The sequence below is a fragment of the Salvelinus alpinus genome, chromosome 11, assembly GCF_045679555.1.
Source record: "Salvelinus alpinus chromosome 11, SLU_Salpinus.1, whole genome shotgun sequence".
In the NCBI taxonomy this organism is placed as follows: domain Eukaryota; kingdom Metazoa; phylum Chordata; class Actinopteri; order Salmoniformes; family Salmonidae; genus Salvelinus; species Salvelinus alpinus.
The window spans coordinates 41,492,504-41,510,650 of NC_092096.1; the positions used below are offsets into that span (position 1 = coordinate 41,492,504).

The 18,147-nt window shown below is 43.1% G+C and overlaps 1 protein-coding gene across 4 annotated transcripts in view; it reads right to left on the reverse strand.

The window, feature by feature from the left end:
* The window catches only part of LOC139534175 (transcription factor EC-like), a 43,222-nt gene extending 32,060 nt beyond the window's left edge, over positions 1 to 11,162 (reverse strand). For 2 of the 4 annotated variants that reach the window (XM_071333036.1, XM_071333043.1), the window contains exons 1-2: positions 11,070 to 11,162; positions 4,045 to 4,327 (exon numbers count right to left, since the gene is read on the reverse strand). In XM_071333036.1, the coding sequence (XP_071189137.1) occupies positions 4,045 to 4,305 (261 nt within the window). In that variant the 5' untranslated portion in view covers positions 4,306 to 4,327; positions 11,070 to 11,162. The remainder of the gene's footprint in view (positions 1 to 4,044; positions 4,328 to 11,069) is intronic. The other 2 variants (XM_071333037.1, XM_071333035.1) reach the window with 1 other exon arrangement.
* Positions 11,163 to 18,147: the final 6,985 nt, after the last annotated feature.

The window sequence follows — 18,147 nt, forward strand, 5'->3', positions numbered from 1 at the left end:
AGAAACCGGATTTAGTGTTAGTACAACCAAAATAAACGTACACACGCACATGTTAACACTGAAAGCTATAATTCCAGTGACATGTCTTGGCTCAGTGGTCCATCAGCACTTTGTGAGGAGGACTTATTCTCAGGGAAAATACCGGCCAAATCCTGTGGGACTGAATTCCTGAGAAATGACCCTTGAAACACAGAGACTTTTTGGGTGGGCATCGGCATGCCTTTTTAAACACATCATGAGATTAAGTATTGATAGCAGAGCAGAGACAGCCAGAAGGCACGGACAGACACACACACACACTCAGCCAAGTCTCACACAACACTAATCAAAATATAGATTCCACCACCACCGGCTAGGGACAGCAACAACACTGCCCTTGAACAGAGCTAGGTGCCTCACCTCAGTACCTCTAGTTACCTACGAGCCATATTGAGCTTCAGAATGTGACAGGATCATCAACAATGAGCATCATTCACCTTGTTGATACAGCCATACTTTACAACAGTCGATCGGAACTGGTCGATCTCCAAGGCTTTCCTATTCTATCGCCAAACATTCTGTATAAAACCCAACGATAAATCATCAATCTTTTTTTTCTTTCTTGTCTCCCGCTGTTGGCGGTAGGTGTACCCGATTCAGCTGCCCTGTGCGCCGGGTAGGAGAAATGTTCCAATTTTGAATCATTTCATGTGTCTGAAGGGACAAACTCTGACTTCCCGGCAGGCCAGGAGAGCAAATAAAGTGCACTAGGCCTACTGCTGGCCAATCGGATGGCTGAGATTACCGTGTCGGCAGTGACGTAGCAGGCATAAAAAAAAAACGCTATAGCAAAGTTGATACTATGAGATTTCAAAAAGTTTAAAACCATGACTAGAGAGAGACGGTCAACGAATACACCAAAGAGCTTTTGTTTTTATGAGTTAGTTCATGTTTAAGTTGTCTGTCAACACTGTCAACACTTTTTTTCCAACACTTTTAAATGCCATAAAATGCAATGTTCTTCCTACTTCCACACAGACAACAATCAGTATTGTAATGAATGAGTAGGAAAGTGTATCGATAGGCTTGCATTGTTATTATTAGAGGCATGGGTCTTTTTTAATAGTGAAGAATTTCACTTTCTCTGTTCATTGGAGTAACAACAGGTATTTGTGCATGAGGCAGGATTAAAGCGGTGCAACTCAAATTTCACCATCAGCTGGAAGACGGTGTCCCTTTTTGGTCAGTGTCAGCAGAGGAAAGGGAGAGCGGGGGAACGTTGAGAGGCGGACCAGACCTCTCGCGCGCATGTTGATTTTGTTCACGCACACCAGACGCGATCAGGACACGCAGGTTGAAATATCAAAACAAACTCTGAACCAACTGTATTAATTTGGGGACAGGTCGAAAAGCATTAAACATTTATGGCAAATTAGCTAGCTAGCTTGCTGTTGCTAACTAATTTGTCCTGGGATATAAACAATGGATTGTTATTTTACCTGAAATGCACAAGGTCCTCTACTCCAACAATTAATCCACAGATAAAAGGGTAGCGTTAAACCGAGTTCATTTCTAGTAATCTCGCCTACTTCAGGCTTCTTCTTCTTTGGACTTTATATGGCGGTTGGCAACCAACTTTAAGGTGCATTACCACTACCAACTGGACTGGAGTGTGGACCTCAGTTCATCTTTCAATCACCCACATGGGTGTATGCTCCTAAAAACCAATGAGGAGATGGGAGAGGAGGGACATGCAGCGTGTGAAGCGTCACAAATAGAACCAAGTTCTATTTTAGCGCCTGGCTACGCAGACGCTTGCGAGCAGTGGGGATGCAATGATTGAATAACATATATATGCACATTTATTTTGCAGCACATGCGACGCAAGCGGTGTGGTCAGCATGTCCGTCTGCTGCTCTCTCCCTCCACCGAGACTGACCATCAGATGCAGGGACCTTCAGCCCAGTAAAGTACAAATAACAAGCTAATTATTTAAATGTATGCTCACTCAGCTGTGCCTCACGAGTAATACAACAACTGATCGATCTATTACCGGTGTGATCATATAGCCAACCTCAAATTTTGAAATATAATTTCAAAAAATGTCCAGAACAACAATGCATTGGCAGGGCAATTGAAACAAAGCCAGTATACGGTGATAATGTATTGGACCTATAGCTTACTGCATGAACTTCATTGCTACAGTACTGTTCTTAATTGGTTAATGTTGCATAGATTTACGTTTTTTAAGTCATGTTTTTTAAAAATGGAGTAGTAGATCCCGGCATGCATTTTGACTCAGAAAGTGATCTTGACTCAGAAAGTGATCTTGACTCAGAAAGTGATCTTGACTCAGAAAGTGATCTTGACTCAGAAAGTGATCTTGACTCAGAAAAGGTTGGTGACCACTGCTTTACAATGTACAGTAGATTTGTCAATCAAACACATAGGCTGCACATACAGTTGAAGTCGGAAGTTTACATGCACCTTAGCCAAATACATTTAAACCCAGTTTTTCACAATTCCTGACATTTAATCCCAGTAAAAATTCACTTTCTTAGGTCAGTTAGTATCGCCACTTTATTTTAAGAATGTGAAATGTCAGAATAATAGTAGAGAGAATGATTTATTTCAGCTTTTATTTCTTTCATCACATTCCCAGTTGTTCAGAAGTTTACATACACTCAATTAGTATTTGTTAGCATTGCCTTTAAATTGTTTAACTTGGGTCAAATGTGTCGGGTAGCCTTCCACAACACGTTGGGTGAATGTTGGCCCATTCCTCCTGACAGAGCTGGTGTAACTGAATCAGGTTTGTAGGCCTCCATGCTCACACATGCTTTTTCAGTTCTGCTCACAAATTTTCTATAGGATTGAGGTCAGGGCTTTGTGATGGCCACTCCAATACCTTGACTTTGTTGTCCTTAAGCCATTTTGCCACAACTTTGGAAGTATGCTTGGGGTCATTGTCCATTTGGAAGACCTATTTGCGACCAAGCTTTAACTTCCTGACTGATGTCTTGAGATGTTGCTTCAATATATCCACATAATTTTCCCTACTCATGTTGCCATCTATGTTGTGAAGTGCACCAGTCCCTCCTGCAGCAAGCACCCCCACAACATGATGCTGCCACCCCCGTGCTTCACGGTTGGGATGGTGTTCTTCGGCTTGCAAGCCTGCCCCTTTTTCCTCCAAACATAATGATGGTCATTATGGCCAAACAGTTCTATTTTTGTTTCATCAGACCAGAGGACATTTCTTCAAAAAGTATGATCTTTGTCCCCATATGCAGTTGCAAACCGTAGTCTGTCTTTTTTATGGCGGTTTTGGAGCAGTGGCTTCTTCCTTGCTGAGCGGCCTTTTAGGTTATGTCGATATAGGACTCGTTTTACTGTGGATATAGATACTTTTGTTCCTGTTTCCTCCAGCATCTTCACAAGGTCCTTTGCTGTTGTTCAGGGATTGATTTGCACTTTTCGCACCAAAGTACTTTCATCACTAGGAGACAGAACGCCTCTCCTTCCTGAGCGGTATGACGGCTGCGTGGTCCCATGGTGTTTATACTTGCGTACTATTGTTTGTACAGATGAACGTGGTCTTGGCTGATTTCTTTTGATTTTCCCATGATGTCAAGCAAAGAGGCACTGAGTTTGAAGGTAGGCCTTGAAATACATCCACAGGTACACCTGACTCAAATGATGTCAATTAGCCTATCAGAAGCTTCTAAAGCCATGACATCATTTTCTGAAATTTTCCAGGCTGTTTAAAGGCACAGTCAACTTAGTGTATGTAAACTTCTGACCCACTGGAATTGTGATACAGTGAATTATAAGTGAAACAATCTGTCTGTTAACAATTGTTGGACAAATTACTTGTGTCATGCACAAAGTACATGTCCTAACCGACTTGCCAAAACTATAGTTTGTTAACAAGACATTTGTGTAGTGGTTGAAAGACGAGATTTAATGACTCCAACCTAAGTGCATGTTAACTTCTGACTTCAACTGTAGGTAAAGAGTTGTATATCCCCCATGTGAGAAATTGAACAAAAAGGTTGTCCATACCTTCCATGTGTTGTGTGGTTGATACCAGGCTGGAGGCTGCTGCTCTGTGTAGTAGGCCCCCAGGTATGGGCATGGAGGGCGGGCAGGCCGGGTTGGACATGCAGGGTGAGGAGGGTAGAGGTAGGGCCGGTGCTGCTGGGGCCAGGTATGGGGATGTGGTCCTGGGGGGCCCAAGTATTCCTGCTTCCCCCTCTCAGGCTGTCCCCTTAGTTGACCCCTCACCAGCTGCACCACAGGCAGGTCAGTCGGGGAATCGAACATGGCTCTCCACGAATGGTCTTGTCTGGGTCGAAGAGAAACAGGACAGACAAGGGCCTCTACAGTCATTAAGCCACTCCGTAATGTTTGCCCCTGCCCACCTTGCTCACCAAATACCCATATGGGGCCATGGGGTCATGCTCGCTGGGTAATGTCCTTATCTCTTCCTAAAGCTACTAAATCTTTTAGGGGATAATGAGAGTGTCACTGTAGTAATAAAGAGCATCATGTTCTGTATAAACCATCGAAATTACCGCGGCATACTGAATTCAGTTGATACATAAACTAAATCAAGCTGGGCAATTGAATTGGGGAAAACAAGTCTGCCAACAAACCAATGGTATCAGTAAATAACTAGAGCTATCTGTAAATGACTTAAAGTGACATATTGGGGACTATTCATCCAAATCATGATCCAGTGCAGTGTGGCCTGTCTGTAAACAGTGTAATACATTTAAATGCCATGTTTTACTTTATGTTGTACGTCAATAAGTCAATTTGGGGCCTTTCTCAGTAGTCTATTATGCACATGTGTCAAATAATTGGCCCTAACCATACAACATACAAGTTGACATCTTTCATTTTCCTGGTGGTTTTGTTTAGATATGGAGTCGGGCAACTTCTGCCGACATTGTTAATCACCTGTGGCACAAATGAGGACCTCTCAGCCAGCTTCTGCTGCCCTGGCCCATGCCTGTTTGAATGTCTGTGTGTCATCCCTATGTGTTCCCCATTAGAGCTCAGGCAGTGGAGAGACGGCCCCACACACTCAGAGACAGCTTTGAGAAATAAACAGAGCAGAGACTAGAAGGGAAGGGGCCTCTAATAGGGAGGTAAGGGAGGTGAGGTGGAAGGGAAGGAGAAGTGTGTGGGCCCTAAGCAATGGCCCTTCTCCTCTTCATCCCTTCTTTCACACGGAGATGTAATTGGCAAGGTTCTGGCTGACTCTCTCTCCATCTCTCCCTCTTTCCCCTTCTTTTTCTCTCCCCCTCACTCTCCCTCTCTCGCTTTCTCTCTCTCCCTGTCCCTATCCCTCTCTCTGTGCATAACGCAAACACTATTTAATTGCCCCTTCTTTTTTTCTGTTGCCAGTATTGCAGAACACCGGGGTGCTAGATAATTGCCACCGGGGTGCTAGATAATCTCAGACACTGGACAAATGTGTTGGATGAAGTTGGGTGACGGGAAAATAAAACATATTTTGTCCACCTATCGTCCATTCCACGGGTGATCCCTGTTTTAGCCTGCCCATTTTGAACAATTGGCCTTGTCTGCACTTGACTTGGGTCTGTGTCTGTGTTAGCCATTGTTTGTGTGTAGGTCCCTCTATTAGGGAGAGGACATTCTGCCATCTCTGACAAGGAGTCCATTTTGCCAGTGGTAATATACTAATGGGCACTTGTGGGCAAGGTAATGTCACTAAACCAGGCTTTTGTTGCCAGTTACACCCATTACACTACTTAGCCATATTTAGAGGTCAAATGGCCCTAAGTCATTTAGCAGTGACTGTCTTTGTCTATCATTTACTAAACAGTTGACACCTATGTTAGGGGTGGATAGTGTTGAATTGAAAAATAAGGATGTGACTATATATGCCCACCAAAATTATTTGTATATGCATTTACACTGAACAAAAATATAAATGCAACATGTAAAGTGTTGGTCCCATGTTTCATGAGCTGAAATAAAAGATCCCAGGAATGTTTCATACGCACAAAAAGCTTCTTTCTCTCAAATTTTGTGCACAAATTTGTTTACATCCCTGTTAGTGAGTATTTCTCCTTTGCCAAGATAATACATCCACCTGACAGGTGTGGCATATCAATAAGCTGATCAAACAGCATGATCATCATCTTGTGCTGGGGACAATAAAAGACCACTCTGAAATTGTGCAGTTTTGTCACACAATACACTGCCACAGATGTCTCAAGTTTTGAGGGAGCGTTCAATTGGCATGCTAAGAGTTGAATGTTCATTTCTCTACCATATGCTGGCTCCAACGTCATGTTAGAGAATTTGTAACCGCGCCAGCCCAGGACCTCCACATCCTGCTTCTTTACCTGCGGGATCATCTGAGACCAGCCAACCGGACAGCTGATGAAACTAAAGAGTATTTCTAGCTGTAATAAAGCTCTTTTGTGGGGGAAAATTCATTTTGATTGGCTGGGCCCCAGTGGGTGGGCCTATGCCCTCACTGGCCCACCCATGGCTGCGCCCCTGCCCAGTCATGCGAAATCCATAGATTAGGGCCAAATGTATTTATTTATTTTGACTGATTTCCTTACAAGGTAAAAGTCTGTCGTTCTGCCCCTGAACAAGGCAGTTAACCCACTGTTCCTAGGCCATCATTGAAAATAAGAATTTGTTCTTAACTGACTTGCCTAGTTAAATAAAGGTACAAATAATTTGAAAAACAAAAAAACTTGAACTGTAACTCAGTAAAATCTTTGAAATGATTTTATGTTGCGTTTTATATTTTTGTTCTGTATATTTCAATGAGATGGACCTCATACTACATGCATATTCCATATAGAATAGATTCAGCAAAATATATTCACAGTCTGCCGTAAAATCGAGGTTGAATATGATTGAGTCACAAGATGATGAAACATGACATGTTAGGAAGCGTAAAAGCTTTGAATCCCCTTGTATTGTGTTCTCTCTTGCAACTTATTGATCACAGCATGGTTTGATCACTTAATTCTCCATCAATGGGTCAATCAGATCCCAGTTACATCTTCCTGATTTAACGGGCCTCCAGGCTATTTATTTGGGGTCTTTCGAAGGCAACATGCAAATGTTATACGGTCTCGCTCCTTTTAAAAGACACAGCTTTCGTGATTGTCCCTCTGCCCCTCCTCTGCCCAACTCACACACACACAAATGTTTGTTTGACTATTCTTGTGGGCACCAAAAAATGTATTCCTATTCAAAATCCTATTTTCCCTAACCCTTAACATAATCTTAACCCCAAACCCCTAAACATAACCCTAACTCCTAACTCTAAACCTAACCCCTAACACTAATTGTAACCCTAAACCTAACCCCTAAGCCTAAAATAGCCTTTTTCCTTGTGGGGACCGGACACATTTTGATTGTTTTACACTATCCTTGTGAGGACTTCTGGTCCCCACAAGGATAGTGCAACCAAAAACACACACATACACACACGTCCTTCTCAGCCCCAGAGAGAGGAAGTCAGTGCATCGTTTCCTCAGGAGGATGTTATGTTCTGAGCGTCTGTGTCACAGTCTGACGAGCAACCCCCCCCCCCCCCCCCCATGCCCCCTTTCACCCACTCAACCACCCTCCACCTCTCCTCCTCATTAAAACCCATCCCATAGACACCGCCATTCTGTGAGGCTCTCTGCTCTCTCGTCACCTCCTATCCCCCACTGCCTCTATGTCTTCCTTTGAGCCTCAACCCTTTATTTTCATCAGGCAAGACATGAAGAGAAAAAAACATGTTTCTTCTCTCTTTCCTCTCTTGTCTTCAGTGGGCTGCTGGGGCTTTGTGACTGGCCTTTCAAGTAGCAAGCACCTATTTATTTGCTCTTTTCACCGCTAATTCTCCATCATTGTCCCTCCACACCTCCCGTGGAGCTGTGAACAAGGCAGCCATGAGAGACTGCTTTCTCTCCTCAGGATGTGAGTCACTGAGCTGGGATAATGATGAGGCTACGGACCCTGGAGAGATGCAGGCCTTATTCACGGCACAGCCCTGCTATTCTGTTCTGAACAGCCCAACCGTAAGCACTCTGCTACTCTACAATCACCACGTGTTATGTGTGCAAATGAACTCAGATTATAGGTCATAGTTATATCAAATTACTTCTTGACATCACTTTTCCTTTCAACTGCCGGGTAGAATAGGCCTACCAGTCCAATTCTGTGTTTCAAGATGTTTCCTGACAGTCTGATCATTCTTTGGGCGTGTTGTTCGAGAGGCATGTTGACACACGGGCTATTTGTTTTGAGGTAGCGGACAGCTCGCGTCCTTAGTCAAGATATCACACTTGTTGATTGAACCGTCTCTTCACAAATTTGTAGCACCTGTGTTCCGTTATCAGAGACAGACAGACAGACAGACAGACAGACAGACAGACAGACAGACAGACAGACAGACAGACAGACAGACAGACAGACAGACAGACAGACAGACAGACAGACAGACAGACAGACAGACAGACAGACAGACAGACAGACAGACAGACAGACAGACAGACAGACAGACAGACAGACAGACAGACAGACAGACAGACAGACAGACAGACAGACAGACAGACAGACAGACAGACAGAGAGCATGTCTGCCTTGCGATTACATCATTACCCTACCCATGAGAGAGAAAATACACTTGTATCTGTCTGACTGTCTGCCTCACAAGTCAATCAGATCACTTTCATTACTTCAAAGACAAATGCGCCCCAGCATAAGAGACAGTGGAGTAGTCTCAGTGGGTGGGAGATAGATTCCTCGTCTCCATCCTCTATGTCAATCTATGTCATCTCTAGTTGGTCAGGTCTGGGTTGCAACGTATACGTTCACTGAACTCAATGAGACCCCCCCACTGGGGTAAGGTTAGCATGGTCTCCACTTGGAACTGAACTGTTAGACCATGCAATGATACAATGTTTACATTATTTGACCTCTCTCTCTCTCGCTCTCTTTCTACGTCTTAGTCTCTGTTTCTCGGGTCTCTCTCTCACTTTCTTTCTGTCCGCATTTCTGTCCGTCTCTCTCTCTCCCGTCCGTATATCTCCATCCCGCTATCTTCTCTCTATTCAAGCCTTCTTTCAGCGTTTTAGTTTAGTGTCTGTGGAGCAGTGAAGTGCCCACTCTTTTCCCCTCTACGGTAAAGTGAGTATCTGAAGGGCTCTCCCATCACCAGACATAGCACTTGATAGAAGAGTAGTGTCATCTCAAACCAAAGTCATCCTTTTCTTATCGAGGCAATGTTATTTTGTCCACTATCATTAACATTAGTATAATATCTGAACAGTGTTATATCTGAGATACTGAACACTAAGATGGTAGTGGTCCAAGATGCTCTACTTGTCTTCATGCTCATGTTGTCTTTCACCTATGATCCACAAGAGGGCAATGTATACACTATTTCCTATGCTCCTTGTGGTTCCCCTCTCTTGCCATCCTATAGGAATGCATAAAGGACTATTATACGTTTAAGTCCAGTTGGGGTGAAACTATATTAAGAAATCCTATTATAGCCTAGGTATTACATGAATCATGAATTAACTCTGACTCATCCAGTAGCCTACTCCCACACAAATTACAACACACTGACAACAAACACTTTTCACATAGTGGACCACACCACTCATAATGCACAATAGGCATGTAGAGTTTTCGCTAAGTCATAGTGACACGTTCTGTAATGACTCATGTGCCCCTTTAAATACTCGCACTGGGTCCCTCGCCCCTCACCAGTGTGGGTTGCAAGCCAATACATTCCTGTCTAAACAGGATGCCCATATAACATGATCAAATCAAATGCCCCATGATGAATGTGCCAAATTACAGAAGTCCGAGAGAGTTTTATAAACATATTGAGAATAATATCTGGTGACCAAACAAAACAGGAAATCCCCCCCCCCCCCCCCAAAAAAAAGGGGGGGGGGGGGGTGGAAGGCTTTTCTTGCAATGCCATTGTGTACATTGTTGAAGTTCACTGGAACAAAAACAATCCCAGGACACGAGACATGCTGCTCTCAGAAGAACAAGCACAAACAACTGCACGGCCGCAGCAACACGACTATCTGCAGTGAACACACAAGGATGAGTTCATAGTGAACTTCCAAAGCAACGCGGTGACTCACGTGTTTATTTCCTTTCCTGGTACTTCTCAATCACAAAGCGAGACGGATTTCTTCTTTGTTTGGAGAAAATCAAATGGCAGTAAACCTCAGCATTACTACATACATTTTAATCAGGGCATATAATGACTTAGAATCAAGCTTATATAATAGTAATGGAACACTAGTCACTTGAATAATGTTTAAATAATGTTTACATACTGCTTTACTCATCTCGTATTTATATACTGTATTCTATTCTACTGTATTTTTAGTCAATGCCACTCCGACATTGCTCGAGCTAATATTTAGATAAATCTTAATTCCATTCTTTTACTTTTAGATTTGTGTGTATTATTGTGAATTGGTAGATACTACTGCACTGTTGGAGCTAGGAACACAAGCATTTCCCTACACCCACAATAACATCTGCCTAATATGTGTATGTGACCAATAAAATTTGATTTGATTTGATATATTATTATAGAGTTATTTTAGTTCCCCAACATCGCATAGCCAATCGGAACCATCACTTAAAAATATCCAACAAGTGTCAACAGTTTAAATGTTTCCGATGTTTGTAAAGAGCAATCCATCCTGAATAAGATGTTCCTGTTAAGCAGGATGTGGTTAGTGGAGAAGTTAGGGATGGATAAAACCAGAGTAGGTATAAATTGTATCCAACCAATCGTCTACGGTTAGATACTTCATCCCCCCTCATGCTCAAGGGTAGCATTGTGGATAGGGTTATCTGATCCTAGATCTGTGGTTTGATGTACCTCCAGACAAGGGGCAGAATTCCATCATCATCCAAATTTATGGAATCCATTCAAATGAAAACCACACAGGCCTACTGCTACAAACCTTTTGCTAGCTACAATTTTTAAATCAGAAATATCTGTCTAGATAAATCTGGGATTATTGGTTATTAGAATGAAAACTGAATTAGCCTACCTGTGTTTGGAGTGGGTAGCAGGTCTGTAGGTGAAGTCAATTGAGTATTATAATGTTGCACTCTAACTTCAGCTTTGGATATCAGCCCTGGATGGACAAGTGAAAAGGCCCTAGATATTTAACCAAACCCCGTTTCCTCTTTTGTGTCTATTGGAGCGGAGTGCAAAGGGAAGTTGTTGCGTCAAATCCTTGGTCTGACATATCTTGGACAGAAATAATCACCCACAGATTTTGACAAGTCATCCCGCTGTGTACACTGATGAATGTGTGTCACATCACTCACTCCATGGCGTCTTTTTCAAAGAGGGATGCGTCGTTAGGGTGGAGTTCGAGCTGCTTGGAGCGCTGATCGAAAGTACAAGTGACATTTTCTGTAAAAGTTTCAGGTGAATTTTCAGTTTTTGACATGGCATCTATTTCCTCAATGAGGGATGTTTGTGAAAGTTCTTAACAGAATATTGTTTCCAGTAAACAGGGCTATTTGAAGTCCTTAAAGTCAGATACTGTACATTGTAAATGAGTTGTAGTATGAATGTAGGCAGAGACAATTTGATATCATGAAAGAAAAACACTAACAGCAGTTAATTGACATTCCTTTTTTCTATATTTTTTTACATTTTGCACTTTATTTAGACAGTTGGAAACAGAGAGGGAGATAGTCAAGTAGGAGAACAGTAGGATAGGTGGACGCAGGAATTGAACCCCAGTTTACGGTGGGGTCTGGGGATTGGTATATGTGTCTAGCCGTCAGTGTTGCTGCTAGACTGCAGGCTCTGCACAGTTACTTGACTTTCAACTAAGTCTTGACTCCTCAATCCTCAATCATTCTTGAGACAGTCTATCCATGTCTGTCTGTCGAGTGCAGTTCCTCTTCCCATGAACAAAGAAGCACACAGGAGAACGTAATTGCCAACCTTTGTGGAACTCTGACACTCTGTTCCGTCCGGTACAAAGGCAAAGCACTCTTCTATTCCACGTCTGTTGAGCCCATGTCTGACACACGCAGTATAATCTACATAATTAGAAAGATGAACAGCCCATCAGAAGTGATTTGAGAGAAAAAGCCTCCAATTTCCTCTCAAAATATGTACTATTATGATTATGTTTATTCACACCAGTTAGGGATGGCGAGAGAGGGACATGGATGGGCACTTGTTTTGGCGAAAAAGAAGCATCTTCAGATTGTCCACAGGGAACAAACAGTATTGAACCCAAAAAATCAAGGCGTCAGAGAAGCACTTCATTACTCTCCTTTCTCCCTGCATTATTCTGTCTGAGAGGATGAACTAAGTGGTTAATCAAGCTGAAGCCTATGCCTTGTTTGAGGGGCCAGGAGTGGACAGGAGAGGCCCGTGGCTATGGACGCTCCACGGACCGTACACAAACACACACACACACAGTACACACACACCGCATTACAAATACACAGGCAGGGAGTGGGCAGACGATGGAAGAAGACACTCAGAGGCTTGTGTCTGCCTCAGTGCACAGCAGAGGTGAAGGGTCGCCCAGCTCTGAGAGGGGCAGCAGGCGTCCCACTGGACAGAGGAGCTCTTCTGTGTGATGGTGAGGTGGATAGTGCAGACTACTTGTTGCATGTCTTTATATGACCTCTCTCCTGTTCTTTCTGAGAACTCGAGTATCATCATCAAGGTCTGATTGTACAGCCAGAATTCCATCAAATGCTAAAAGAAAGAGACACGTTTATATTTAATGAACCATTGACTTTCTACAATGTTTCTGTTTCTACATTATGTGTTTTCCCGCAAATAACTTTTCTCAGAAGATGACAATCCACTGCTTTAATTTGATTCACATTGATCAGACCCAATTCAATCATAACTGCTTTGTTCGTGTTCGTTGTCTATTAACCCAGTTGAGATTGCTAGTATTCCTGGTATTTCGAGTGAAGATTTATACTAAAAGCATGATGATGAAAAGCATTATCCGTTGATTTCAGTAGAGATTTCTAGTAAAAGCCTGATGACGATATCTCCTATTTTGTGTTTAGTCCGTAGACAGAATGTCCGTGGACAGTTCACCCTGGCAGACAGACAGAGTCGGAGAGAGAGGAGGCCCGGCGAGCCGCTCACAGAGATACTGTTTGATCTCCCCAGGACAGGTCAGGACTCCAAGATTTAGTGTGTGATCTCTGGTAGGGAGCGGGAAGAAGAAGGGAAGCATGGCCACCGGCCCACAGAGACCCTATTATGACCAAACACATCAGGGAGGCCAGACTGGGAGATCAGTAGCAGCATTGGAAAGGAATACTGGGTCAATAATGTGTGTTGGTCAATAGCCTCTGTGTGTGTGTGTGTGTGTGTGTGTGTGTGTGTGTGTGTGTGTGTGTGTGTGTGTGTGTGTGTGTGTGTGTGTGTGTGTGTGTGTGTGTGTGTGTGTGTGTGTGTGTGTGTGTGTGTGTGTGTGTGTGTGTGTGTGTGTGTGTGTGTGTGTGTGTGTGTGTGTGTGTGTTCTCTTTCCAGATTTCTCTTTGTCTATATATGCTTGCCTGCACTTTATCATAGGTAATAGTAGGCACATAGCCATATCTTGACATGGATGAGACAGTGACAGTATATATGTATTTAATTAATAACTTAAACATGAACTTTAGACGGAAGGTGATGAATATTCCATCTCAAATTCAAATTCTTCCGAATGTTTAGACAACTCACTGCAGTGTTAAACTTTTTGTCCAAAAGTTTCAGAGAGACAGTCAGATCAAGATCAACTAATCTCTCTTATCTTCCAAACTGCTAATCTTTTTTGTCCTTGATTCTGATCGATGCATTGACTCTGTTCTCCAGGAGCCGTGTCAACTCAGCCTAGTCAAGTTACACAAAAGATAAATGTAAAAAAAAAAAAAATGAAAATGTTCCACCTTTTTAGATGGCAATTGTATGTGGCTTCATGTCTGGCTTACCTGTGCCTCTTTGATCATGCCGGAGCATGGAGATGGGATGGCTGGGCGTTTGATTCCAGGGGTACTTTGACAGCTCACAGGCTGGCAAAAGGCTGTCGGATGTCTGCAGGCAGATCAGAGGAGACGGGGTGGAAATCAGAAGTCCAGCTGGGAGAAGATCAGAAGAGACACAAACTTCAGCGAGAGCCATTGTGAGGTACACAGACAGTGGCTCTGATAACTTTTCTGTTTCTTGTTTCTTTTCTTATTTTTCTTTTTTCCTGAAAAGGTACGTCCTTTTCAGAATTTTGAACGGCTCATTTAAAGGGTCTGTGAGGTTTTGTCTGACTTTTTTTCTTCTTTTGGTTGCCTCTCGGGGTTTGGCTTATTCGTCATGGTGGTGAAAAACTGTTCGATACTTACAGTAGGCTCCACACATTCCCATTGCACATGTTTTAAGGGATTTTCTGAAAAGAATATTTTTTTATCTTAATGAGACTAACCTGGTTAAGGGCTGGATTCAATCCATATCGCGGAAGATCTGCGTTATAGGTTAAAAATGTAAAAGCAACGTTCCCGCGATCAGATCTCCTTCGCATAGAGTTGATCAGGCTGTTGATTGTGGCCTGTGGAATGTTGTCCCACTCCTCTTCAATGGCTGTGCAAAGTTCCTGAATATTGTCGGGAACTGGAACGCGCTGTCGTACACGTCGATCCAGAGCATCCCAAACATGCTCAATGGGTGATATGTCTGGTGAGTATGCAGGCCGTGGAAGTACTGGGAGATTTTCAGCTTCCATGAATTTTGTACAGATCGTTGCGACGTGGGGCCGTGCATTATCATGCTGAAACATGAGGTGGTGGCGGCGGATGATTGGCACGACAATGGGCCTCAGGATTTCATCACGGTATCTCTGTGTATTCAAATTGCCATCCATAAAATGTAATTGTGTTCGTTGTCTGGAGCTTATGCATGCCCATATCATAACCCCACCGTCACCATGGGGCACTCTGTTAACAAAGCTGACATCGGCAAACCGCTCGCACACACAACGCCAAACGCGGTGTCGGCCATCCAGTAACGGATTTAGGTATGGGTAACATGGCCAGCTGCCCAGGGCGCCATCTTGCCGGGGGCGGCACGGGGCGGCCAAACAAACATTTTCGGAATGGTGACATTTGCGCGATCGGTTTTCTATCGCTCATTTGCACGTCACGTCAATGATATCATGTCACCGTGTGGGACTGTGGGTCAATTAACCTTGTCGGAGTGGGCGCCCTGATTTTAGTTTGTGAGCTAGGCAGGCTACTGCCTGGGAAGGTCTCCCACTCAGAAGTATGAGATGGGGAGGGGGGCAGGGGTAGGTTGACCTCAGGTCTCCCCACTGGAAGCCCGAGGGAGGGGGGAGCGGGGGAATCTATCAAATAGCACATCTGGCACTAAGGGGACACACAGAAATGCTGTACTCTCCATCAAATGGAAATTTCCTCAAAGAGGTTGAACTGATGGCACAATTTGATCCAGTCATGAAAGAGCACCTTAACCATTTCTAAAAAAGGGACCTCGAGTCACACCACCAACTACTTTGGCCACCAAATACAGAATGAACTCATTGATTTGTTGAGCATCAAGGTCATTTCAATTATGGTGAGTGACACCAAGCTGGCAAAATTCTTCTCTATCATTCTATACTTTGGCATCTTACACAAACTGTACACCTTGTTCTCAGCCTCCACACAGCGATGGGCCATCCCGAAAAAAAAACATGTGGACATCACTTTGAAGATGTGGACTGAGACAAGGTGGGAGAGTCAAGTTAAGAGTGTCGAGCCACTGAGGTATCAGGCAGCAGCGGTGAGAGAGGCACTGATTGAGGTGAGGGATCAAACCAAAGACCCTGTGATAAAGATTGAGGCCCAGTCCTTGTCAGTGGTGGTGGGATCATACCGCTTCACCATCTGTACAGTGGTGTGGTGTGACATCTTGAGCCAGATACAACATGTAAGCAAGCTGATGCAGTCTCCCAGTATGCATGTGGATGTTGCAGTCAGTCTTCTCAGAAAGACAGAGAGAGGTCTCAGCAACTACAGGGCAACAGACTTTATGACCGCACAAATGTCAGCCAAGGATATTTGTGAGGGTATGAACGTAGAGGCCGTTCTACAACAAAAGAAGTCTGAGGTCCACAAAGCAGGCACTTTTCATACAAATCCTTTTATGAGCCTTTGAGTGATGCCCTGAAGAAGCTGGAGGTGACATTTTTCAATGTCTTTGTTGATTCTGCAACCTCAGCCCTTCAGGAAGTGTGGGAGAGAAGTTTGGAGTGCTGACAACCTTCCAAATGAGGAGCTGACAGAACAATGTGAGGCCCTTAGTATGACACTGCAGTATAAAGAACACTCAGACTTGGATGGCAGAGAGCTTGCACAGGAACTGAAGAACCTGCCTGACTTGCCATCGAAGACCATGACCCTGCTTGAGCTGCTGATATTTATGCACGAAAGGGAGCTCTCAGAAATGGATCCACATTTGTGGACTGCTCTCAGAATTTGTCTTACTCTTCCAGTGACAGTAGCTGAAGCAGAGAAGAGCTTTTTAAAGCTGAAGCTCATCAAATCCTATCTGAGGTCCACCATGTCACAGGAACGCCTTAGTGGCCTTGCTGTCATCAGTATTAACTATGCAATTGCTGGGCAGATTTCTTATGATGATGTAATTGATGAAGGCAAGAAAGGTCAGGGTTTACATGTAGATGGCAGTTGTGCAATTTAGTTTGTGTGTTTCTTGTTTGAAGTGCAATAGTGTAATAATCAGGTTCTCTTCTTTATAAGTGTGTTATTCTATTTGTGTGATAAAGGATTTGTGCAATTTAGTTTAATTTGTGTGTTTTTTGTTAGCAATAGGGTAATAGTGTAATAATTCTATTCTCTTTTTTATTTATATACTACAATTTGTTTCTATTTATCTTTGTTACTTCTTTTTGATATTTATGAGTTATATTTTTGTGTATATTTTTTATATTTATATAGTTTTAAATGTTATGATTCATTATTTGTGTTGTTCCAAATGTCTGAATAAAAATTACAAATAGTGCAAAACGGTTCTTTTTTTGTTTGTTGTGGGGGGGGGGGACTGAAGGGGGGGGGTTCGCCCAAGGAGCCATACAAGCTAGAACCGCCACTGCTTGCCATCCGCCCAGTACATTTGAAACCGGGATTCATCTATGAAGAGCACACTTCTGAAGCGTGCCAGTGGCTATCGAAGGTGAGCATTTTCTCACTGAAGTCGGTTTCAATGCCCAACTGCAGTGAGGTCAAGGCCCTGGTGAGGACGACGAGCATGCAGATGAGCTTCCCTGAAATGGTTTCTGACAGTTTGTGCAGAAATTCTTTGGTTATGAAAACTCAAGTTTCATCAGCTATCCGGGTGGCTGGTCTCAGACGATCCCGCAGGTGAAGAAGCCGGATGTGGAGATCCTGGCAAAAGAGAAATTCTCATTAACAGGGACGTAAACAAATTTGTGTAAACATTTGCGAAATAAACTTTTTGTGCATATGGAACATTTCTGGGATTTTTTATTTCAGCTCATGAAACCAACACTTTACATGTTGCGTTTATATTTGTGTTCAGTGTACTAAAGACTAGTCTATATTATACCCCCTACTTACATACTTTAGGCTTTATCTTAGTCTTTTCTTATTTTTTAAATAATAATATTGATGGCAATGCAATGTTTTTTTCCCTTGACCACTTCTCTTCCTCACATTTCACACAAGTATAGAAATCTTAGTATCAATAGCATATTAGAACGTAACCTTTTGACTTCATGCATGCATCACTAAATGCATAATTTCATTTTTTCCTTTGAGTTCAGTATTCCATTGTGTAGGAGCCATAATATGCCAGTTAAAGATGCAGTCTGTAGTTCAAACAATAACAAAGTGGCTACACTGCCCCTGAATTGGTAAATAGCTTAGGTATTGGGGCTACAGAAATGTTAATTCTCCCAAATTCATGGACAGAGCTATGGATGCAAAGACAGACCATCCATAAGATCAAAGTGTTTTAGGCAATACAGTGTTACCAAACAAAGGAGTAAAACAAGCTTATATTTTGGGTTCTGGTGCGGTAAGACAATTTAACTAAGCTCAGACGTTTATAAGTTATATTATTCA